The sequence below is a fragment of the Camellia sinensis genome, chromosome 1, assembly GCF_055761805.1.
Source record: "Camellia sinensis isolate YWXY chromosome 1, ASM5576180v1, whole genome shotgun sequence".
Taxonomy (NCBI): Eukaryota; Viridiplantae; Streptophyta; class Magnoliopsida; order Ericales; family Theaceae; genus Camellia; species Camellia sinensis.
Genome location: NC_138961.1, coordinates 111315054 through 111339305, shown reverse-complemented (window position 1 = coordinate 111339305; position 24252 = coordinate 111315054). Strand labels below are relative to the sequence as shown.

General features: G+C 35.4%; 2 protein-coding genes across 3 annotated transcripts; one reads left to right on the top strand and one right to left on the bottom strand.

Moving 5' to 3' along the window:
• The first annotated feature begins 1551 nt into the window (after window positions 1–1551).
• LOC114277573 (gibberellin 20-oxidase-like protein) lies at window positions 1552–3227 on the top strand. The gene is made up of 2 exons (XM_028219474.2): window positions 1552–2069; window positions 2405–3227. Exons 1-2 carry the CDS (start codon window positions 1714–1716, stop codon window positions 3000–3002), a joined length of 954 nt encoding a protein of 317 aa, XP_028075275.2. The 5' UTR covers window positions 1552–1713; the 3' UTR covers window positions 3003–3227.
• A 4416-nt stretch (window positions 3228–7643) lies between these two features.
• On the bottom strand, window positions 7644–18808 carry LOC114277572 (Oxoglutarate/iron-dependent oxygenase). 2 transcript variants are annotated; one of them, XM_028219472.2, is made up of 7 exons: window positions 18552–18748; window positions 15585–15704; window positions 15236–15293; window positions 15057–15155; window positions 14391–14448; window positions 14120–14292; window positions 7644–8075 (listed from the first exon to the last, which is right to left on the bottom strand). In XM_028219472.2, exons 1-7 carry the CDS (start codon window positions 18620–18622, stop codon window positions 7863–7865), a joined length of 792 nt encoding a protein of 263 aa, XP_028075273.2. In that variant the 5' UTR covers window positions 18623–18748; the 3' UTR covers window positions 7644–7862. The 2 variants fall into 2 exon arrangements, with proteins under 2 accessions (XP_028075273.2, XP_028075272.2); XM_028219471.2 differs by lacking the exon at window positions 7644–8075 and adding an exon at window positions 13115–14037 and having other exon boundaries at window positions 18552–18808.
• Window positions 18809–24252: the final 5444 nt, after the last annotated feature.

Sequence of the window (24252 nt, the reverse complement as noted above, 5' to 3'; positions counted from 1 at the left end):
TTTAGCATTTATCTGTTGAAATTTGTTGATTTATTTTTTTCGTTGGGTAGCAAATTTATCTCCTATTTTCATGCAATGGTGACAAGAATAATTGGGCTTTGTTTCTCATTAAAATGAAGCCTTAATTATAATTCAATTCATCTGAATTCTTAAGAGAGAATGTGGAATTTCATTTTCTTGGTCTAGAGTCGTGCATTGGGCTACTTCTGCAGTGGCTGCTCTTCACAATAGTCTCCGTCCGAGTGCTCGGTTGGATATTCTGTCTTTTGATTCTTCGTTTTCTTCTTCTTCTTCTTATTTATTTCTTTTTTTGTTCAAAATAAATAAATAAATAAAGTCAAATTGTTGCCCTCCCCCAAAGGGTTCTGTTATGCCTACTCTATCCATTAGGTCAGAAAATTCCACCTGTGCTAATAACACATGGCATACATTTCTTTTGTCTCCTTTTGCTGCCTACTTCCATTTCTTCTAGTTTACTGTGCTATGACATTACTTGGTCAACCTTTCTAAGCAATATCATGTGCTTGAAGAGTTAAAGCATGAGCATCTTTTTTCAAAAAAAAAAAAAAAAAATAGATAAAAATCTAAAAACTTGAGTTCATTCAGCAAAATGCTGCACAATTTCTTACCATTTAATCCTTTAGATATGTTGTTGTGCACAAAACCTGCAGCCACATAAGGAGGCAGGTTCACTATTAGTTTTTAGAAAAACAAGTTTGTGTTTTTTTATGTGTATTTTAAAAAATATCAAACATATGATCTCATGTCCTCTGCAAATCAAAAGCAAAATAGGCAGGAATTAATTCCTTTGTTTTCATCATTGTAAAGTTGATATATATATATATATACTATCCCCCTTTTTTTTTTCTTTTTTTTGCCGTAGCAATAGGCTTATTTTGTCTTCGAGAAAAACAGTTATGAAAGCAGGAACTTTTCTGTCATAGAAACTAGATCACTTCAAGGTTGTGCTTTGTTTAACAGAGTTACGGGACTGGTCAACACTTCCTACAGAAGAATCTAAGCTCAAGGGCCTATGCATAATAGAACTAGACAAAGTACAAATGACCAGCACACCTCCATCATTCCTGCCTCTTGCTTCCCCATCTGCTTACAGTTCCAGATTAATAAATCTAAGCCCTCCTTTTGGTTGACCTTCACACAAAAATCCAACAAAAGAAGAGGAAGAAGAAGAAGAAAAAGAAAGTTCCTATCAAGAATGGCCAAACTTCTTTGTAAAAGATTTACATTAATGTCTTTCTATAGCATTCATAACTATAAAACCTTCCCCTAAATTTGGCTACATTACTGCAGAAAAGACAGTTGGTATTATTTAAATGGCTATCTATATAAAATACAATATAATGCTTGTCTTCTACTTATTGTATATACCTACCATTTTCAGGCTGTGGACACATACTTTTATCTGTATAGTTATCCACCCAAAAATTTTATCTGTATAGCTGGTTAACTTGTTTTGACCTCTCTTTATCCTTATAAATTGAACCTGGTTGGTATACAATTTCAGGATAGTGAACTATGTTAAAAAAGAATCTGTTGAGGTATACAAAATTTGATTATACATGCATGCATGCATCTGTGTATACATGTTTGTGTTTTATAAGTAGATGCCTTTATACATCTAACGAAACACCTGTTTAACACCCCAAATCAACTGATTAAACTGACCTACCTTCTTGTATTGCTAAACCAATAATGTCTGCAACTCAGACCTCTCTACAACTTCCTGTATTTGACATCTTGCAACCCCTAACAGCAGCCTCAAAGTCTTCCCTCTCTTTAGCCTGCAAAGAATGGGGTTTCTTTCACATAACAAACCATGGAATCTCCAAACATCTTTACAGGAAACTCTATTCTGTTTCAAACCATCTTTTCAGCCTCCCTTCCGAGGTAAAACTCAAACTCGGTCCCTCATCAACCTTAAAAACCTACACTCCTCACTTCATTGCTTCCCCTTTCTTTGAGAGTCTCCGTGTGTCTGGACCTGATTTCTTCGCCACTGCACAGAGCTCTGCAGAAGTCCTCCTTGACCACCAAAGTTCAGAATTCAGGTAAAAAGATCCACCACCAAGTAAACAGGTTCCAGTTTGTTTTCATGGCATTTGAAGGCAGTATGGATCCATGAAAATGGAAATAATGCAAATATAAATTCATCACAAAAAAAAGTGATGCCTTATGAAATTACATCATTTTTCTTGTAAGCTAGAACTGATCTTTCACATTTTTGAAAACATGATTATTTTAGAATCTATATGTCAATGTAGACTTCAAATTTGAAATGAAGCAGAATAACATGGTTTTGTTTTTTATGCTTACCTTTCAGTATTTTCTTTCACCTCTACTGAACTTGTTTTCATTATTTATGTATGTAATTACTTTTTGCTAGTGAGATACTGAGAGAGTATGGAAGCCAAATGACAAAGCTATCACAAAGAATTATCGAGATTGTGCTGATGTGCTTTGGGGAAGATTTTGAGAGGAAATTTGAACTGGAGTTCAGTAACTGTCATGGTTATTTAAGAATAATCAACTACTCGCCGCTTGAGTGCATGAAACAGAAAGAAGCTGAAGGTCTTGGCATGCACACTGACATGAGCTGCATAACCATTGTCTATCAGGATGAGATTGGTGGGCTTCAAGTTAGGTCAAAGGAAGGGAAGTGGATGGATATAAATCCATGTGATGGTACTCTTGTGGTGAATATTGGAGACTTAATGCAAGCTTGGAGCAATGGAAAGTTAAAATCATCTGTGCACCGAGTTATTCTAAAGCAACCTGTTAACCGATTTTCACTTGCTTTCTTTTGGTGCTTTGAAGATGACAAGGTCATCCTTGCACCTGATGAAGTGGTTGGTGAAGGGAAATTGAGGATCTACAAGCCTTTCATTTGCACAGATTATTTGAAATTTAGAGAGAACAGTGAGAAAGGGAAGTTTGATAAAGTTGGTTTTACTGTAAAAGATTTTGCAGGGGCTGGAGGATGAAATGTCCTTGTAATTGTGCAGTATATATATGTGTGTGTGTGTGTGTGTGTGTGTGCATTCTTTGATTGTTTCTTTGTGTGTGGGAGTACTTAAGTTTATGTTGAGAGATTTGAGAATAATGGAAGACAGTTTGGATTCACTGAGATGGGATTTGGGGTTGACTCTTTTGAGTGCTTGTTAGTATTTGGTAGCTTCTTGAGGGAATTCAAGTGACATTCTTTTATTACAAATTGGTATGTGCTTATGAAATATATTATTTGTTGGATTTGGTTTACATTTGTTTATTTATTACACTCCATTAAAGACAAACTTGCTTAAGGTTGATCTTTTTCTACTTAATAAGTTATTATGTATACATAGACATGCATGAATGCTTTGTGAATAATGTATGTAATGTACACACCAAACATTCAAGTAAAATGCCCAATCATAGTTGGAAATCTGTCTTAAATACCTTCTAAGCAGGAAACAGCATTGAGTTTTGGCAATGAGATCCAATGTACAAATTGATCTAACCAAAATTTTTTCTGTTCATTATGCCTTGAATTGACATGCGAGACAAATTCAAAAGTTTACAACATGGTTTACCTGTTAGTTCCCTTACACGGGAAACGAGGGTGCTGTTGTTTGGCACTATTTTTTTTTTCTTAGGTTGTAATTGCATTCGATCTTAATTGATATACATAGTTTGTTGGTGATTGCAGATAGGTTCATTAAAATGAAATAGAATTGAATGATCATTCTATCAAAATGTCTATTCTCATGTTTGGCTCAATAAAAAAATATAATGTAAATGAAATTATAATTCGCTATCATAAAGTGGTTAAGAAATGATAATTTCATTTTAATCTAATTTCATTCCAGTGAATCAAATACTATATTGTTTATGTTTGATGTCATTCTTCCAAGAGCATGCAAGAAGTTGAGAAATGTATAGTGATCTCAAACTTCTACATTTGTATCAGGGCTAGCATTGGTTTTAAGTGAGAAACTTAAGAAGCACTGTCAATTAACTTGGTGTATTCTATTATATCATAATCTAAATAAGTTTGAAGATTGATGATCATCAACTTTTCTCTAGCAGGATGGTCATTTTAACCATTTCATGCTTGCTCAATTCACAAATCTGGACTTGGTATTTGAATGTACACATTAGGGTCGATTTAGATAGACTTGGATTTTAAATGCATAGATTTGACATTAATTATTCAAGAAGAATATCACAAATTCAGATTTAATAATTTACTTATAAATTTTAAGATTAAATTAAATAAATGGTAGATTTAAAATAAATATAAAAGTAATTATTCGCAAATCAGGGTAAGAATTCTTTTCTAGCTACTTGAATTCTATTAAATTATATCTCTTCTGTCTTAACTTAACTTCTACAAATTTTCTATCAATCTATAAAAGTTAACTCTCCAATATTTTCATCTCAAATATTTTAATTTGAAATCCGTATATATTCAAACAGGCCCTTACCGTGTAGTGAAATCCAAACCCCATACAAATTCCTGCTAACAATTTTTTTGATTTCCAAATCCTCTACAATTTGAGTTTCATATAGGCTCAGGTTTGTCTCTAGTGTGGATGGAAGGGTGTTATTGGGCTTTGTGGAGCCTACTATAGGGCTCGTTTTGACAATTTAAATAGTTCATTTTATTAGATTTTATGTGTAGGCATCCACATAAAAAATCAGATTGATCTGATAATCATAACTATATAATTTTGTTATATTTATCTTCAAAAAAATGAATTATCGAATGTTCCAATCAATCTTTTTCTTTTTCTTTTTTCTTTTTTTTTTGTGTAGATAATCCACACATAAAATCTAACAAAATAAATTATTCAAATTATCGAAACGAATCTCATTATGGGCAACATAAGGCCCTACAACATCCTCCAGTGAACTGGAGAGAAAACTCACCATTTCATATAAGGGGTATTACTAATAACAACCTCAAGGACAGTCACTAAGAATTACATAATGTTAAAATATTTATAATTTAATACAAAATTTAAAATGTTTTAACATTTTTATATATTTTAATACACTTTATACATATTTTTCAACAATAAAAATAACTTTCCATTCCTATAATTTGCCACTCACTGGTCTATAGTATTGGGTTTACATAATTGTATATGAGAATTTTTTAGGTGCATAAGAAAGACTTGCATCTTGTAAGTAGAACTTGTATTGCACCCCTATAAAAATTAGACTATCTCATCACTGGTTTATTTTCAGGAGTAGGTTAAAAATTTATTTTTTGATTTTTTTTTTAAAAACGTGTAAAAAAAATAGAGAAGTAATGTGACTCAAAAAAACTAAAAAGCTAAAAAGTTGACTTTTAGCTGAGTTTCCAAAATAAGCATCTAGCTGAAATGTTATCTCTCCAAAAGCCTTCAAGTAAGTCTATTTGAAAATATTAATGATGTATTTGGTTCAAAGATTTGATGGAATTTGTAAGAATAATGCTTGGGACCCCCTTTTGGGAGTCACCCCCTCACCCCCTTTGCCACGTGGCGGGTGGTGATTGGAGGAGCAGGAAAAAAAAGAAAAAAAAAAAAAAAAGTAACCAATGAGAGAGAGAGGGGGTCAAAGGGGGTGGGGGAAAAGGGGATGAATCATTGTTGAATTTGTAAATGAAAAAGAGAAAGAATGAAAAAGTGAGGAAAAAAAAAAAGGAAAGAAAAAAGCTTTGACATTCACTTTTTTACTTTATTTGTTCTTTTCCTCCACAAATTCCTCTTTAACTATTTGAGTCAAATACAACCTAAAAGTGCACATGGTTAGCCATTTGTAAGACCAAATTCTTTATTTCCTTTCTCTTGTTTTAAATAATTTTTTCATCATATGATTAGCGTCAAGTTGAAGAAATTTATCTTACGATGGAGAGATAGTTTGAGACATAAAAAATGAAACATAAGATATAATTTGCTTATGTGAAAGTTGCTGCATTTTTATTAAGAAAAAAAAAAAAAAAATCTCATCAATTTGCATAATAAATATTTATCCTATTTTGTGGATGGCTGCAGTAGTCAACCAACTTAAAAGAACTAATATGACTTTTTATTTATTTATTTTTATGAGAAACTAGAAAAGGATTAATTAACTAAATTCTGTTTGAATTAATTTAATATTGTTATGTATGCTTGGCCACAAAGTTTCCTTAATGATTAGCTTTAAGAGTCAAAAAGAATCTAAAAGCCAATTAAATTCCAAGGGAAGCCGGGGAGGGTACAAATGGTGCACGTCTGGAACTTGGAAGGCAGCTAGGGATCAAATTACAACTCACTTCCAACTGGCAAACCAAGCAACCAAACAAGCATTTATTCATTAATTTTGGAAAAATTGCATTTCAATTGGATAGTAAAACAAATAATTTTATTTTTATAATGGTGCAAGTCTCTTTTTTCTTTTTTTGGCATGAATTTTTTTGTGAAAAAAAAAAAAGAAGAAGAAGAGATTAACATGTGGTATACTTATTTGGATTAATTACACCAAGATCCGATCAACAAATGTACATATCACTTTGACTCCCTCATCTATGAACCCATATATATTAACCTCCTCTATTATGAAAATCATACAGTATACCCCTTTTGAAAGTGGTTTGCAAAGGGTGAAAATGATACCTTTTTATAATTAAGGATTGGTTTGACATAAACTAAATAATACAAAAAGTCAAAAAATCACTATCCTAATTAAGTCACATCATCTTATTTAAATCACATCACCTCTCTAACACATCACATCAAACCCAACCCAAACCCAATCCATATAAGCCAATAAGTCAAAAAGTACACTTTTTTAGAACATCCCAAACCAACCCTAAGAGGCTAAAAATTCACAGATTCATAGAAACTGGAAGTCAAAATAATATTCACTAATAATTTAGAAGTCTTGGTGTAAGTAAACATAATTATTTTAAAATTGTCCTACTTATTTACAATTTTCTCATTAATCTTAAACTGAGTGAGTTGACTTAGCCAAAAACACAAATTTGTTGTTCCATTCATTGTGTGTGATGATGCAAACAAATCCATTCAAAGCTCTTTCAAATGTATTATTATTATTATTATTATTATTTTGTAATGTACCAGGTCGAGATCAAGAGTTAGAAGCAACAACAACAGTAAACTCCAAATAAAAAGCACATAATTGCATGGTTACATCAATCAAGCCAGCCAACCAGCCAGCCACCCACATGACTCATATGTGGTTTTTTCAAATGTGTTACAGGGTTTTGGGCATATGAACATGAAGTCTAGTGAGTTTGAAACCCTCAAAAGCCTTCAAAAAAAAAAAAAAAAAAAAAACCTGCTAACCTTCTTGATTGATCTTAACCAGGAACAAACAATAAGAACCCATTTTAGTTCACAATTATCTGAAATGCTATAATGGATTCTTTTGTCAAATTATGGTTCAACTCAAAAAAAACCTTCTACAACAGCCTGTCAAAAAATAGCATCACCAAATTTCATGTCAAAATTTGGCACAAAGTTTGCCAATGTCATTTGTGCCAATTCAACTCTTGCAAGAGAAGTTTCGATCCAATGGTTTGGATGGGAAACATCTAAGCAATGGTAAAAATATTGTCAAAATTTGACATTTTAATAGTGTAGCATACCAAAATAGATATTCGATATTACTATTTTGATAAATGACCAATGCAGTTGCTATCAAAAACTTGTACCAAACAAATATTTATGGGTTGCTCAAGATTTTACTAGCTTTATTAGTATGCAGCAGCCTATGTTCCTGTGGAAAGTCTATTTACGCCATTCCAACTAGTGGTTACATTAGGTCCAGCAACATACGAATTTAGTAAGACGAGCCCATGAACATTCATCAGGTTATACTTCCCAATCTTGTATCAAGCAGCCCTCATGCACATATCGAATGAATTTTCTTGAATAATGTTGAAAATTGAAGAACAAATTTTCTTCTATATCCTTAATAACCCATGCACTCAATATCTGCCATGCCATACTAATTGTGCCGGGTAAATTCTGCACTAATAGAATTGGAGCTCTGTAGTCAATCAGGATGATCAAGAAAGCTTTGACCTGCAAGACAAAGAACACCCTAAGTGCTGCCAAGTCTGACTTTGGCAATAGAAGGCTGTGCGATCCTAGAGTCAAGAATCCAAAAAGAGATGGAGAGCAAAGGAATGAAACGCTAGAGTTCAAAAAGTTTTAGTGGATTTCCGAAGAAGAAGAAAATGCCCCTCCCGTGCTCTCTAAGATGCACATGGGATAACCGCCTCATGTACACCCCTCTATCAAGTCATCAACCTATACGAGAGCAGTCTCTTACCCCATGTGACTCAAGATCCTTCACAATTTGATATCATCAAATATCTTAGAGCCTTCAGTAACGTGTACTTATCCTTATCCATGGGTGAACCACCTCCAATCCACATAGGCACACTACTTTGATCTATGCCTCCTTCATCCAAGTGAATGCTGGCAAGTATTATTGCTCTCAAGGGTGCTTGGTCCAAGTTGCCTGACCAAGCTCGCTACAGATCCAACCCAGACTGACCTTATGCTATCCAATCATTCGGCCCAACTAGTTGTGTGTCAACTGCCCCAGTTTGGGGCTCGATTGTAAAGGTGTCCGACTCAAGCTGTAGAGGATTCCAGGCCTTGTCTGTGACGACCCCAACCTCCAAACTAGTACATTATATAATTTTAATGAGTTTAATTGCATGATTATGTGCTTAATTGTGTGATTACATGCCTAATTCTATAATTATCTGTTGACATATGGAATATCTGTTTAAATTGACAACTTAGAGTCGGAAATTGAGAGCCTAAACGACTTCAGAAACTGAAATTGACTACCCCAATAGACTAATTAAAATATTTAAAATTTTATGGCAACTTTAATTGAAATTTGATTTCGATCAAAATAATTAGAATAAACTAATTGAATTAGTCAGAATTAAGCCTAATTAATTAATCTTAATCACATTTGATTAGGCTAACTTAATCACACCCTATATAAGGCCCTAATTAAGCTTATAGGCTCATTTTTATAACTCTTGGCTGAGAATTGAGAGAGGAGAGCTCAACATATTTAGAGAGACAACAAAGAGCTTATAGAGAATTGTGGAAGATTGAAGGGTTGGAGCTATAATACACCTGAATTTACACATTAGGTATGAAATTCATCCTAAATTCTTAGAATTGAATCATGTAGAAACTAAGTTCATGGAGTTATAGGATCATTTGGTTGAATTTGAATAGGTTGAGCATGAGTTGTTATGAATATGATGAATTGGAGTTGAATTATACACATGCATGCATAATTTGAGTTAGAATTCATGAAATTCCTACATGCATGACACATTTACACCTTAAATTGGAGAATCCTTCATGTTTTCATGCTTCTCATGTCACTTGATTATATTTTGAACATGTTTTGAAGAAATGTACACTCAGTTTGAGTTAAACTTACTTTATAATTTGAGGTTGAAGTCTTTTGTTGGGAAATTACCATGGTTTTGAATAAATGGGTTCAAATTGGAAGTATTTTCATGTTATATAATGATTCTCCATGTTTTTGTACAAAAAACCCAAGATTTGAGGCTTTGAATACCATGTTTGAACTTCAAACACAGTTCTGGAAATTCTAAAATTCGTGCTATCCGCTCAAGCGAGGAAAGCTCCACTCGAGCGTGAAAATCGAGCTCCTAGAAGTTTTCTAAAATTTTGCAAGTCGCTCGAGCGAGGACCCTTTTTCTCAGTCTTCCGCTCAAGCGACCATCGAGCGGAAATTTCATATAAGCGGTATTTTTACAGACCGCTTGAGCAAAGGAAGACACGCTCGAGCGACCACCTTTGTTTTTAATCCCCCGCTTGAGCGTGGGAAGTTACGCTCGAGCGTGGACTCTGTTTTCAGCAAATTTTGAGAAACTCTTTTGAGTGCATATTTGCATCCTCATGTCACTCCAAGCATACTTAGGCACCATTTGGACTCCTATAATCATAGAATAAGTTAGAAACACATAAAGAGAATTGAATTAAGGAAATGGAGTTTCCATTGCATTTTGTTATGTGTTTTGTTTAGGTGGGCGTTCGAGGCTTAGTGACAATGCAAACAACTGTGAGTAATAACTTTATAAAGATATATTCAAGTTATCTTTACTTTCGATAATGTTATTGCTATCAAAATGGATATGTGATTGATTGAACGAATTATTGAAACGTTATGATAATTGATAGCACGGTCTACTAAAACGTTATTTTCTCATAATGAATGAAGTTCTGTTTAGAAATAGTTTTGTGGCATCCATTGAATGTAGACCCTTGCCTGGCGGAGATTAATACCAAGGCTTTGACCCTTGCCTAGGGGAGATTAATACCAAGGCTATTGACCCTTGCCTGGGGGAGATTAATACCAAGGCCATTGAATTGATCGAAGCACAGAGAACTTCTAATGTTACACCCATCGTGGTCCATCGTTATTGAAATATTGTTCCTCTAATGGGTATGCCACATGTACGAATGAAACGATTATTGATGCTAAGATTGATACTTGTGATGATAATGAACTTCATTCATTTAACCTCTTTATTTTTGTTATTACTCATTGGGCTCTAACTTACTATTTATTTATGTACATATATGTAGGTGGTCAAGCGGAACAACAAAGTTAGAGAGCCTCGAGTCTACCCTGGGTCAGTTTTTTAGGAGCTTCCAAGTGAAGCAACCAAGCTCGGGTGGAGCCGCGCTAGCTAACCCCTCCCCCTCCCCCCCTCTCCCCTCCTCTCTCCTCCCCTCCCCTTTGTGTATTTTAAAGTTCTTTTGCAATTGTGTATAGTTGGGGTCGTATATATATATCTATATATATGGATATGGAAGACATAACTCATACTCATAATGGATGTATCTTTCAGACAAAACTTTGCTTAACATATTTGTTCTCCCCATATATGCACAACTCAATAGATAATTTCTATGTCATTTTAGGCTTCCGCTAAGCCCCGTACTTTATAATTAAAGGTTCATTTGTATGGAGGCCGTAGGTAATCTATGGTTACTGGCCGATCATGGCGCTAAACTTATAGGGACGGGTTTGGGGTCATGACATTGTCCTTGCATCTGCTTGGCCCAAGCCCACGAAAAGATCTGGCCCACGGCCAAGCCGGTGCTCTACTCTATTCCGGTGAACCTATTCTGTTTATGTCTGCCTCTAGATCCTCTTTTTGTGCCATTTCTCTCTTTGTTCTTTTCTTTAGAGTCTACTTTTTCGAACTTTTTTCAATCAACCCACCAATTCTTCTATGCAATTCTATTATCAATTTTAATCTTCACTTTCCCTTCACGTTTGTCTCCCCCCAAATATGAGCAAACTTTGGCATAGAGTTAGTTCCTCCGAGGCCATGGCCTGATTCCAAAGGGAATATAACATTTCAACTTATGTCACTCTTAAGTCTAGCTAAAAAGAAGGCCAAATGGATGGGTATGGAGTCTAAGGCCCCTTTACTGGTAGTTTACATAATCAAAGAGGGCATATGATTCCCCCTTGACCCGCTTTTGCATCAATTCGTCCATCAAATGTAGGTTTTCCCCAATGCACGTCTCCATCAACGTTGTTATGATTGTTTGCGGCATCTCGACCCTGAATAGGTTAGGTCTAAACCTAGATATTAGGGACATTTACCACTACTACAACTTGTTGCATAACTATGAAGTACGAATGCGGGTGCGGGTATGGATACTGATACGGGTACAATACGAGTACGTCGATATGGTAAGACCTAAAAAAAATAAGATACAAGATTTTTTATTTTTTATAATTTATAATTTGAGATCCAATCTACAAATTAAAATTCAATACCAAAACTAAAAAGAGAAATTCCAAAACCAAAAGAGAAATCATAGCTCAACAATACCAATACCAATACCAATACCAAAACAAAGTCTATAAGCTATTTTAATGCCATTAAATAGGAGAAATTACAAAATAAAATTTCATTCCAAAAGTAAGTTAAGCAAAATTTAAAAACATGAAGATATAGTTTTCACTTCCATCAACTTTATCATTGAATAATATATCTTTCATATCTGACACATTAAGTAAAGGATTTGCAAGTTCAAGTAAATAAGAACTCTTTAATAAATTAAACGTATCTCCATTAATGTCCCATAACTTGATATACTCTTGATGTACCCATAGAGTATCCAACTGCCAAAGAATGTATAAAAAGTATTTGGTACGTATTTCGAATACCCGGTACATATACAACCCTATCGGTACGAGTATGGCAACATTTTCGGAGCACTCATGCTTCATAGTTGCATAATAAGGAAGGATCATAGCACGTACCCCACTGCTCAGGTCATCAACATCCCTAAAGTAAGGAAAAGGGGTACCATTCTGTTAATCTTAACTCTCTATGAGGGCAGTTTGTTACCCCATATGACTCAAGATTCTTCATAATTTGATCTCATCAAATAGCCTTCAATGATGTGTACTTATCCATGGGTGAACCACCTCCAATCAAGTATGCTTGCAAGTATTATTGCTCCTAAGGTGTTTGTTTCAAGTGGCCCAACTGACTTCATGATAAGCCCAGTCTAGACTGACCCAGCGGTGTCCAACCATTTGACCCAACTAGTTGTGTCCAGCCCAAGTCGTAGAGGATTCCAAGCCTATGGAAAGATTTGGGCCAAGCTGGTGCTCTGCCCTATCTAGCCTTCTACTGTTATTCTGACCCCCTTCACTAATATTTTGAATCACTCCAAAAAATGAAAGACAATTGAAGCATTTGAAACACAATTTGAAGCATTTTATTAGAGCCAAATTTACCTAACCACAAAATTGGAATACAACATAGTCGAAAGGTCCTAGAGTAAAATTTCACCCTCAATCAATTTATATTCAATCTAGAATAAGGAAGGCCAACTTTAAATGCAATCAGAAACTATCGACATCAGTGCAGCAAGAGTAAAGACATTTGTCAAAATTAGAAAATATTTCACAATATTCACAGAAGATGATGTTAATCTTTTATGGATCCCCAACCCTGTCCAACCCAAACATCACAAATAGAAAAATTATTGATCTATACACTAAAAAAAAACCCACAATAAGCTTTGATAGAAAAGATCAAACAATTATATAGATTAATCACCAGTAAATGTCACGTTTTGTTCTTACGTAAAAAAGACACAGAAAAAACAACTAAGAAAAAAGAAGAAATAGAAAACATATATTTAAATATAAAAAAATAAAAAAGATGTAAGAAAGAAAAAGTGTGTGTGCGGTTACTACCATGGTTGTTAAAATTGCGATTCGGATCGTAGGATCGTACGATCCTACGATCCTACTTTGCCAAAACGATCCAGATCGTTGTAGGATCGATGTTACAACAGGATTGCAAGTAGGATCGTGTAGGATCGTGTGGGATCGTGTGGGATCGCATGGGATCGTGTAGGATCGTATGGTATCGTATGGGATCGTAGATAGGATCGCAAGTAGGATCGTAGATTTTATGATTTTTCACCTTATTTTTAATATGTATCATTTTAATTTTAATATTTATCTTTTTTATTAATAGAAAGTAGGATCTTACGATCCTCGATCTGATCCACCAGACCCTCTCACCGATCCTACTTAGGATCCCGATTTTAACAACCTTGGTTACTACTAGCAAGCAGTACAACTCTTCCTACACGTTCCATAGTAGTCTGGAGAACCAATCATGAATACGGGATTTCTTTGACACTCCCCATTGACAGCCCACTGAGGGCAATTTTCATCTTCATCGGTGCAATCGCTGCCTTCCAACTGGAATGGGACCCTTTCCCCAGTAATGGCTCTCACACAGAAGAATTTGGCGGCACACCACATCTCCCCTTCAAAGATAGGGCATCTGGCATGGTTACTACTACTATCAGGAGAAGCATTTGGATGGCTATTGAAGAAGAGAATTGCATTCCCTTTAGTGGGTTTCATCACGTTACTACTTTTTGTACAATCGGACCATATCCTATTCTTCAGTTTAGAGTTTTCTAACTGTGGATGACAAATTTAAGGATTCAATTTTCAGACTGGCAATAACAGAAACCACAGAGCATTAAGATAGTTTCTCTCTCACCTCTGACTTAGGGAAAAGGATCTGACCACCATGTGAGACATTTGAGAGATACAAAATGACTGTGGCCATCAAAGTCTCATTGAGTGCCAGCATCGATTTATTACCAAAATAATCATATTTCTCTTTGGTATCCTCAAGCCCAAAATGCAGAACTTGAAAAGGCTTACTGTTCTCTGAAAAAAAAATAGCCAACACAGAGTGCCAGAATACAAAGGTACATCATGAACAAAGAGAGTAATCAGGTAGCCAATGAGCAGGATATGGGAAGAACCTTTTGGAAGAAATGTCCAAGCTGAAATCCTTTCCTCAATTGTTGCCTCTATATCATCCTAGAAACCAGAAAGATTATTATCAGTGTCGTGAGTTTCTAGTTATCAGGCAACAATGCTTTAGTCCACATAAATATCAGCTAGCAGCATCTCTACCATGTGTTTTGGTAAAACTTCAACCAGTTCTTAGGTCGCAGTAATTTCAAGACTGGTTTCTGATTAGGTAAGCTCATTCATTCCATCTTAAAGGAAATTTTGTGAAAAAAAAAAAAAAAAAAAAAAAATATCTTTTACAAGCAAGAAATGCAAAACCACGATCAAGCTAATAGTTGAACGCTTCACCCCGAGGAGTTGCAGAATATACGACTCAGTTTAGTTCAGTTTAGTTCAGTTTAGTTCAGCTTCGTTTATTTCCGTTTAGTTGCGGAATATACCACACAGGCAAGATATGAAGACACATAGGTGAGAAATTCAGTTTAGTTCAGTTCTATTAGATTAGACAAAAACAAGAACAAATGCAATGTGACTGAAATAATAGAGAGAGAAAAATACATTCAAAGCAATCATCTAACAACCTCAGTTAACTATTTCAACAAGAACATCAATTCAGGTAAAGATCACCCATAAGAGCAAATTGTATACATAAGTTAAGGAAAGGTAACACTCACATTCATACTTGAAGAGATTTCTGAACTTCTGGGCAGCTTGCTTGTGCCAACTTTCCCCGAGTCACCACCATTCTGGATAGAATTCTCCTTGCTCTTTGTCTGAACCCAAAATACATATTTCTTAAACCAATTGCAGCAAAAACATTGAGTGTAAGGGAATCAAGAAAACAGGAATTTACCCAAAAAATTAGGCGGTCACACTCCTCCTCTGATAGAAAGCCTCTATATAAGAAGACCCTATCCCAAACAAATTAATGCAATTTTTCAGAAATGATCAAGAATAAACACACAGAATTCAACACATACTTGTATAACAAAAAAGTCAATTGTCATTTCACAAAGGCCTAACTGGAAAACCTTATAAAACAGCAAAATTGTAATACCATGTAGAAATTTCCTTTTGAGTAACAGAAGGTTGCCCCATGATTAACATCATTGATCATTTCATCAAAACCATAATACTATCAGTCTATCACTGTTCCATCAGACACATAAAGAAGCAACAGATAATACATCAGAGTACCTGACCTTGGTCGCCAAGAAAGTTGGATAACTCGTGATGGATCAACTCTGTTAGACTGAATTGAATGGCCCAATCGTATGATTTTGTCTTGGTTCGCCTCTTTAGTTCTCAATTCCTTCCGGACACTGAAGCAAAATGGGGGTAAACGGAACAGCTAAATTAGCAGCAACATAACATATGAAAGGCATTTCGTTTCTCATTAACATGTAGCATAGCTACGTTCAATTATGAAGTATGGATACTTCAAAAAGGGAGACGTATCCGTATCCGTATCCGATACTTATCGGATACCGATACTCCTTGGATACTCGCGGATACATATCAGATACTTCTTAATTAATTTTTTATTAATTTTGGGGTATTGGATACTTAATTTTGAAATATCGGATATTCGAAGCCACATATTACTTCTAATACTTGGTTTAGTTCTTTGATAAGAGGAAGATAGTGAGAGTTAAAGTAATAGAATTTGTCAAATTGATGTATCCTTATTGTCTCTCTCACTTCTCTCTCACTCTCTCACGTTTCTTCTCTCTACTCTCGTTCTTTTTTTTGGTGTTGACACGTAAAGAAGATGTTTGATTTGCATTTGCATTTGCTTTTACTTTAGTTTTGGATGTTTTATGAATGTTTGAAGACTCTTAACTTAATAGCAATCCCTCTCTTTATTTATTAATCTGCTTTAGGTTTTATTTTCATGCATATAACATTATTAAAATTATAAAAAATATATATATATATATATTTTAAATGTATTCCCGCCGTACCCGTATCCTACTTTTTTAGATTTTGGCGTATCGCCGTATCTATATTCCCGTATCGGCATATCCTGGAATATACGTAGTTAAAATCCATGACAAGTAGCTGAGCATTGATATACAACGAGAAGATTATTTTGAGTTTCTTGAGGATCCAAGTATATCCAAAAGATCCATGAAAAAAGAAATAGTAATTTGGAAATTAAATTCAATTTGTTCTTATATCTTCAGCAGTTGTATACCCAGAACCCTTGAAACAAATACACGTTTCACAAGTTCATACAGATTACTTATGCACTTTTCAATAAAAGGTTGGAAGACAAGGCACAATAGAAACTAGTTCAGATTAAACCTAAAAGGCTCACAATCTCTTGTTCTTGTTGGAAGTTGGTTATTATACTTATTAGTTTGGCGCAAGCAGCAGAACTGAACTTAAATAACTGCATTTTCTTTACTCAATTGAGCTTCAATTAGCATTTTGAAGAAGTAGATCCTGGTATAATTTCCCCCAAGTTTTAATGTCAAAGCAACAAAACAGTATAGCATCTCTGTTGACTTCTTTGCACCACTTCAGAATGATGAAAAATGACTTGCTGTCTTTATTTCAAAATGTCATTCTCCAAGATTTGGGAGGCAGTATTAATATCATCATTCCTATGTTAGTTTTAATAAAAAGCTCCATCTCTTATTATGAAGATACAATTCGACACACCATAATTTCATTTTACAAAGGGAAACAAAAAATATAAAACAAAAATTCATGTTTGATTCTCTCGCTCAATTACTTCATTTACACGCGCGCACACCCACATACACAAAACACACACACACACACACACACATTCACACAAAGAGAGCAGCTTATTGACTGAAATTCCAAAAAACATCACCTTGCTGCCACAGAAGGGATCAAAATTCTACTATTGTATTTAAGCTGATTACTTTCAACTTCTTATCTGAGTAGACTTTCAAGACAAAGTGCAAACACGGCAAGAAATAAACATTATAATTTTATAATTTTATTTTGTTAACATATTGAAGCCAAAGCTTTAGTTTTACTAAAAAATAAAATAAATAAATAAATAAACAAATAAATGCTCATCTTAATACCAGCCTCACTAAGAGAAGTTCTATCATAAACAGGGGCGGCGCCATAAACTAAGGTTTTTCATTACCTATATATGTGTGTGTGTGTGTGGTATATGAGTACTACATTAATTTGTTGGACTGAATACCATGGCAATGCTTTACAAATTGAAGACATGATAAAATAAAATATATATATAAAAAAAAAGTGACATGACAATGTTTAATCATATGATATGATATATCTATAATCATTAATACATGGGAAATGCTGCTATGCACACCCCTTATCATGGAAAGTTATGAATTTTAATTGCGAATGTTACCAATGTTTGTGGTGTGTTATGCCACTTTATGGTAAAATTACAAATAAGTGAATACGAATCATTGTGGTTACGTTATGAACAACATGGTATAAATGTTAGAAACTATTTGTGATGAGAATTGTTATGAAGCATTTCGATGAGAATATATTGTCGTGTTTGTTAGAGAACCTTTTAGTTATGGTATACCCCTTTTAAAAAATGCACAATGTAACCGCTCCCTTAATAGGCAATCATTTTAAGTGTTCCAAATAAAATCATAAACAAATTACAGTAAAAAAATTTAATAAGTATAGCATTATAGTAAAGTAGATACTGGGTGAAATTCTTACTCGCTTGATATTTTCTCTTTTTGTACATGGTTCATTTTCACGTCTATAATGTATGTATATATATATATATAGGATCTCTTTTAAGAAAAAAATCCTGGTGCCGCCACAGATCATAAATTCACGGGGAAAAAAAAAGGTGGAAAAAATTATAGCAGATATACCTAAACGCTTGTTCTACACAAACAAATTTAGTCACCATGCAGGAAATTTTTTTTTATTTTTATTTTATTTATTTTTTTTTTCAGTGTTTACTAGTTGAATCCGTCAAATTCATCTCTGCATTTACATGGAATATATACAGATATGGTATTTCTACAGCAAGCATCCACATTAACAACCCAGCCCATTTGGATTGTGTGATTTGGGAAGAAAAGAAAAGAAATGCTAAAGTTCAAAGAGTATTTTGCAACAAATTAATCCAAATCAAGTAAAAATAAACCTAAAGTGGGAGAAATTGATATAGGGTTACTTACGTTTCTGCGTAAAGGTTCGAAAAGCAACAGGAAAAAGCCAAAAGTAGGAGAATGGGGTGATGGGTCGCCATTTGTGGACTGTAAAGACCAGAGCCGCAGATAGATGGATAGATAGAGAGAGAGAGGAGACGCTGAAGGGGACAAACCAGGGGCTTTTCCCAAACTAGGAGATTTTATATACACACACCTAATCTCCTCAATACACACTTAATTTAATGATATTTAATTTTATTATAATTTTATCCCTAAGTAAAATTCAGTATATTTGGTTTGAATTTTTTGAATTAAGTTTTTTAAAAATTGAATTTTTTAATTTTCGTATTTTTTTGTTTTTAGTGAATAGTTTTAAAATTTTAAACATTTTTTTTACCTTTGTATCTAAGAAGTAAAAAATTATGAAAATTTATTTTTAAAAATTAATAAATACATAAAAATATAAAAAAATGTACTGAATTCTCGTATTTTTTTTATATTTTTTGTATTTAGTGAATTTTTAAAACGTTTTTTTCAATTTTTTTTACTTTTTAGGTATATTTATGTTCGGTATGTCTAAAAATTAAAACAAATTGCTCAAAATATTAAAAAAATTCAATAAAAACAAAAAAACACGAAAAATAAGAAAGTAAAATTTTCTAAAAAGTGTTTTTGAAAAGTGGTAACCAAGCATAGTGATTATTATTTTAGACATCTGCCAAATTCAAAAGTCTCAATGCACACATCCAGACTTCACGTTGAAGTTGAAGCTGAAGCTCCTCCAGGTTCGGCTTCTTCCATTGAGGTAGAAGTGAATGCACTCATTCATTAAGCTCCAAGTTTAGCTTCTTCTATTGAGCTAGAAGTGAAAGCACTCATTCTTCAAGCTCAAAGTTCAGCTTCTTCCATTAAGGTCCAAGTTCATAGTTTCTCAGCCTTCCTCATTCATCATTGTTATGGAGGATTTGCCTTCTGAAAAACAGCAAATAAGTGTTTATGAGAAACATAGCGAAAGAAATGTGAGTTTCTTTTTCTTTTTTTTTCCAGCGTCATTCGGATAACCAGAGCCGAATTGTGTTATTTGGTCCGGAAATCTACTACCGAAATAATTATTTATTTTCGGAAGTTGTTGTCCGAACAAATTATTTAATTTCGGAAGTTGTTGTCCGAACAAAGTTAACTTTTACAACATTCAACTTCCGAAAGTTGAAAATAAATTCGGACAACTACTTCCGAATGAAGTAAAAAAAAAATTTTGCAAACTGTATACCAAATTTACAGTTTCGAATTGCAAATTAATCTTTATAATGCCATTAAAAATTTGTAATGTTATACAAAACATGCAGGAATATGTGTCAACTCAAGGAAGTCAGGTTTGCGCGGATTTTGTGTTGGATTACACCACTCAATTCACAACTGAACAGGTTCACTCTACGAAATTATAATGACTATGTTTCGAATTGCTCACCAAATATAAATGTTTGATAATATTTATTTAACTTTGTAGGTATTCAAAAGTAAGGATGAATTGCGCAACTGGGTACGTGAAGTTGGAAAGAGAAATGGTTTGGTCGTTGCAATCAAAACATCAGACTATGGTGGAGGGAAAAAAAGACCCAGGATGTATCTTGCTTGTGAGAGGAGTGGCCAATATAGAGCAACAAAGAAGTTAAAACATGATAGCAACAACACATCAAGAATGTCACGACCCGAACCCGCCCCCATGGGTTAAGGACGTAACCGGCCAGTAATCCTGAGATTACCTACGGCCTCAAACCAAAATAGACATAAGTCAACAGAGTAAAGGGGCCAAACAGAAGCAATAATCAAAAACTTTGTCCATAGAGCCGTGCTTATATGCACTTCAAAACAAACCAAACTCATATACGTTAATAACCCACGTCAAAAGTACAGTACCATAAAATTCCTTATAGACAGGATCATCTAATTAAGTCAACCCATGACAGACTATTTATAGATATACATAAAGTCCTTGCCGGCCAGACAAAATATAATTACATAGCAAAAAGGCAAGGATAGGTCTCAAGAGTGAGACGTAAGGCTGACTTCCTCAAAACTTGTATTTTTCCTAGCAGACTTCACTGGGGCTGGGTTTGGACTTCCCTTGGCTCACCTACAAACACATGAATGAGCGTGAGCGATAGCCCAGTGAATAATATCAAATACAGAAGTCATATAAAAAATATGTAGAACAATATACTCCAAACGGCCTTGGGCCCAATTCATATTCCTACTTAACATATGTACATTTATACAAAGTTTAGATCAAGTGACTGTAGTTCTAAACATATTGGCCTTTGGCCCATTCTGATTTCCATCTACGTCAAAACGGCCTTCGGCCCATTCATTTATGTCAAAACGGCCTTCGGCCCATTCATTCTTGTCAAAACGGCCTTCGGCCCATTCAGTCTTGTCAAAACGGCCTTCGGCCCATTCATTTATATCAAAACGGCCTTTGGCCCATTCATCTGTGTCAAAACGGCGTTCGACGCACTCATTCATATCAAAACGGCCTTCGGCCCGTTCATTCATGTCAAAACGGCCTTCGGCCCACTCATTCATGTCAAAACGGCCTTCGGCCCGTTCATTCATGTCACAACGGCCTTTGGCCCATTATCTCTATCAAAACGACCTCTGGTCCATTAATCTATTCGTATCAGGCTTTTGTCCACGATCCAAATTAGCAAATTCATAAGGCTTATAAGGGAATAACAAGTAGACATTCACAAGCTTTTAAATATTGATATTACTTACAGTGATCGGCTTGCGGATTTGCCCTGGAGCTTGACCCTACACATTTCATGAACACAAAAAGGGTCACTAACAGTTCAACCCGTTCTTTGCTTCACACGTTCCTCATTAGGCTTTATTCATATCTCATTAATTCATTTACAATGCTTAACATGTGCCTAAGAGTGCTTACAAGTGAAAGAGAACGGAAAACAGAACTCAGAATGCAAAAACAGAATCTCAAAAAACAAGGTCCCCGCTCGAGCGTGGACTTCCCCGCTCGAGCGGACCCCTGGGGCCTGCAAAAGTACTGGATATAGGAAATTTAAGCTCGAGCGTTAAATCTGGCGCTCGAGCGGAATGCCTCTTTACATGGCTCCCCGCTCGAGCGCGAACTTACCCGCTCGAGCGGAAGCCATGCCTGCAAAAAGTTCTGGATGTCTTATTTTTACGCTCGAGCGTGACCTAGGACGCTTGAGCGGAAGTCCATCCTACGTAGCTCCCCGCTCGAGCGTGGACTTCTCCGCTCGAGCAGACATCAAGGGCTGCAGAGAATATTGGGAGCACGTATTTCCCGCTCAAGCGGCCGTTACCCCGCTCGAGCGGACATCAAAATCTGGAAATTCCAGATTGAGCTCTTGAGCTCCAATTCGAAATCTCAGCCTCAATACTTGCATGCAATGGCTCAAATCTCAAATATAATCATACTAACGTGGTACCAATGCAAGATTATAACATCATAGAGCTCAATTTCTTGATTTATCTACATGCATGTCCCAAATATGTCAAACTCAACACCAACATAACAAACTCATGCATTCAAGCTCATATCTTCTCAAATTGTACATGCATGTGATGAATTAGCCACACCCTCAACTTAGGTAACACAAATGGTGATCAAGACGTGAGTTTCCTTTAACATTTCACATGGATTATACACATTTGTGCTCAAACATGCAATATCAAGGTGATTTCCTACATGCATGCACATATTAAGCTTCAATTTAACAAATACAACCCAATTTCATTTTAACCTTACTCTTGATCACCAAATTAGCTTGAACACACAAAATAACAAACTATACTCCAAGAATCACTCACCTAGAAGTTTTGATCTCCTAAGCTCTAGTCAATTCTTGAGCTAAATCTCCAAGATTCCCAAGCTTTAGGCCAAATTTACACAATTCTCTCCTCTCTCACTCTAACAGCCGGCCTTGCCTCTCTTTAGAGAGTTGATCAGCCCAAATGAAGTTAAAGGAAGGGAATTGAGTGTAACATGCCTTTACATAAATCCCCACTCACAATATAATAATAATAATAAAGTAAGTTGGCATTATTCATCAATTTAATCGATTTAATCTAACCCGAATCAATTTCTAATTAAATTTCACCGTAGGCTCTAAAAATTATGCCAATCACGATGGCGTAATCAATTTCGGGTTCTATGGCCGATAAGGCCCTCAATTTAATTTCCAAAACAGATTATTCAGACAGGTATTCCTACGGTGAACAGATAAGACTTCAAAATCACAAAAATTCACATAATGGCACATAAAATCATGCTAAACACATAATCATACTCAAATTAAGGACCAATTAGCATATTACGGGACAGGAATATCACAGTCTTCCCCCCTTTAGGAAGTTTGGTCCTCCAAACTTAATTTACCTTCGTCGGGAAACAAATGTGGATAGCGTAGACGCATTTCCTCACCTTTTTCCCATGTAGCATTTGTCCCATAGTGTTCTTTCCATTCCACTTTCACCATTGGAATGGATTTGTTTCTCAATTCTTTCACTTGTCGGTCAACAATTCTTTCCGGCCATTCAGCATATTCCATATTTTCATCAATAGCAACCCGGTGATAATCAATCACATGCAACGGGTCTCGGAGGTAACCCCTCAACATTGACACATAAAACACATTGTGGATTTGCTCAAATCCCGGTGGCAAGGCAACTCTATAAGCAACTGGACCGAGTCTCTCCAAAATCTGGAACGGCCCAATGTAACGGGGCGCCAATTTGCCTTTTTTCCCAAATCTGACTTGGCCTTTCATCGGAGAAATACGGATGAACACATGGTCACCAACCTCATACTCAAGAGGTCTTCTTCGAATGTCTGCATAACTCTTTTGTCGGTCCTGAGCTGTTTTGAGCCTTTGACGAACAGTCTTGATTTTCTCAAAAGTATCCTGCACCATCTCTGGCCCAAGCAAGGCTCTATCCCCGACCTCTGTCCAACAAATGGGTGATCTACATCTCCTACCATACAAAGCCTCGTATGGTGCCATGCCGATGCTGGAGTGGAAGCTGTTATTATAAGCAAATTCTGCAAGTGGCAAATAATCTTCCCAACTCCCCTGAAAATCCAAAGCACACATGCGAAGCATATCTTCCAAAGTTTGTATCGTTCGTTTTGACTGCCCATCTGTCTGTGGGTGGAATGCAGTACTAAGCCTTAGTTCTATTCCCATAGCTTCCTGCAAACTTCTCCACAATCTAGATACAAATTTCGGATCTCTATCCGACATAATAGATACCGGAACTCCGTGTAAACGGACAATTTCATCAACGTAAATAGTGGCCAATCTATAAGCGGTAAACGTAGTTTTGATAGGCAGAAAATGTGCAGATTTAGTCAGTCTATCAACTACAACCCAAATAGAATCCATACCTCGAGAAGTCCGAGGTAGGCCAACAACGAAATCCATAGTCACATGCTCCCACTTCCATTCAGGAATAGGGAGAGGTTGAAGTAGACCGCCTGGTTTCTGATGTTCCGCCTTAACCTGCTGACACTAAAGGCATTTGGACACATATTCTGCAATCTCTTTCTTCATTTTAGGCCACCAATAGGTTTGTTTCAAATCCTGATACATTTTATTGTTACCCGGATGCATAGCAAATACGGACCTGTGGGCTTCATCTAAAATCCTCTTCTTTAGTTCCGAAATATCTGGGACATATATTCGGT

Excerpts from the sequence above, each read along its gene's own strand:
- LOC114277573 (XM_028219474.2), top strand. The coding sequence starts at position 1,714 with ATGTCTGCAACTCAGACCTCTCTACAACTTCCTGTATTTGACATCTTG. Across the intron at positions 2,070-2,404 it reads CACCAAAGTTCAGAATTCAG|TGAGATACTGAGAGAGTATG; the intron begins GTAAAAAGATCC and ends ACTTTTTGCTAG.
- LOC114277572 (XM_028219471.2), bottom strand. The coding sequence starts at position 18,622 with ATGGCGACCCATCACCCCATTCTCCTACTTTTGGCTTTTTCCTGTTGC. Across the intron at positions 15,294-15,584 it reads CAACTTTCTTGGCGACCAAG|GGTCTTCTTATATAGAGGCT; the intron begins GTCAGGTACTCT and ends TGTTTGGGATAG. Across the intron at positions 14,449-15,056 it reads AAATCTCTTCAAGTATGAAT|GATGATATAGAGGCAACAAT; the intron begins GTGAGTGTTACC and ends TCTGGTTTCTAG.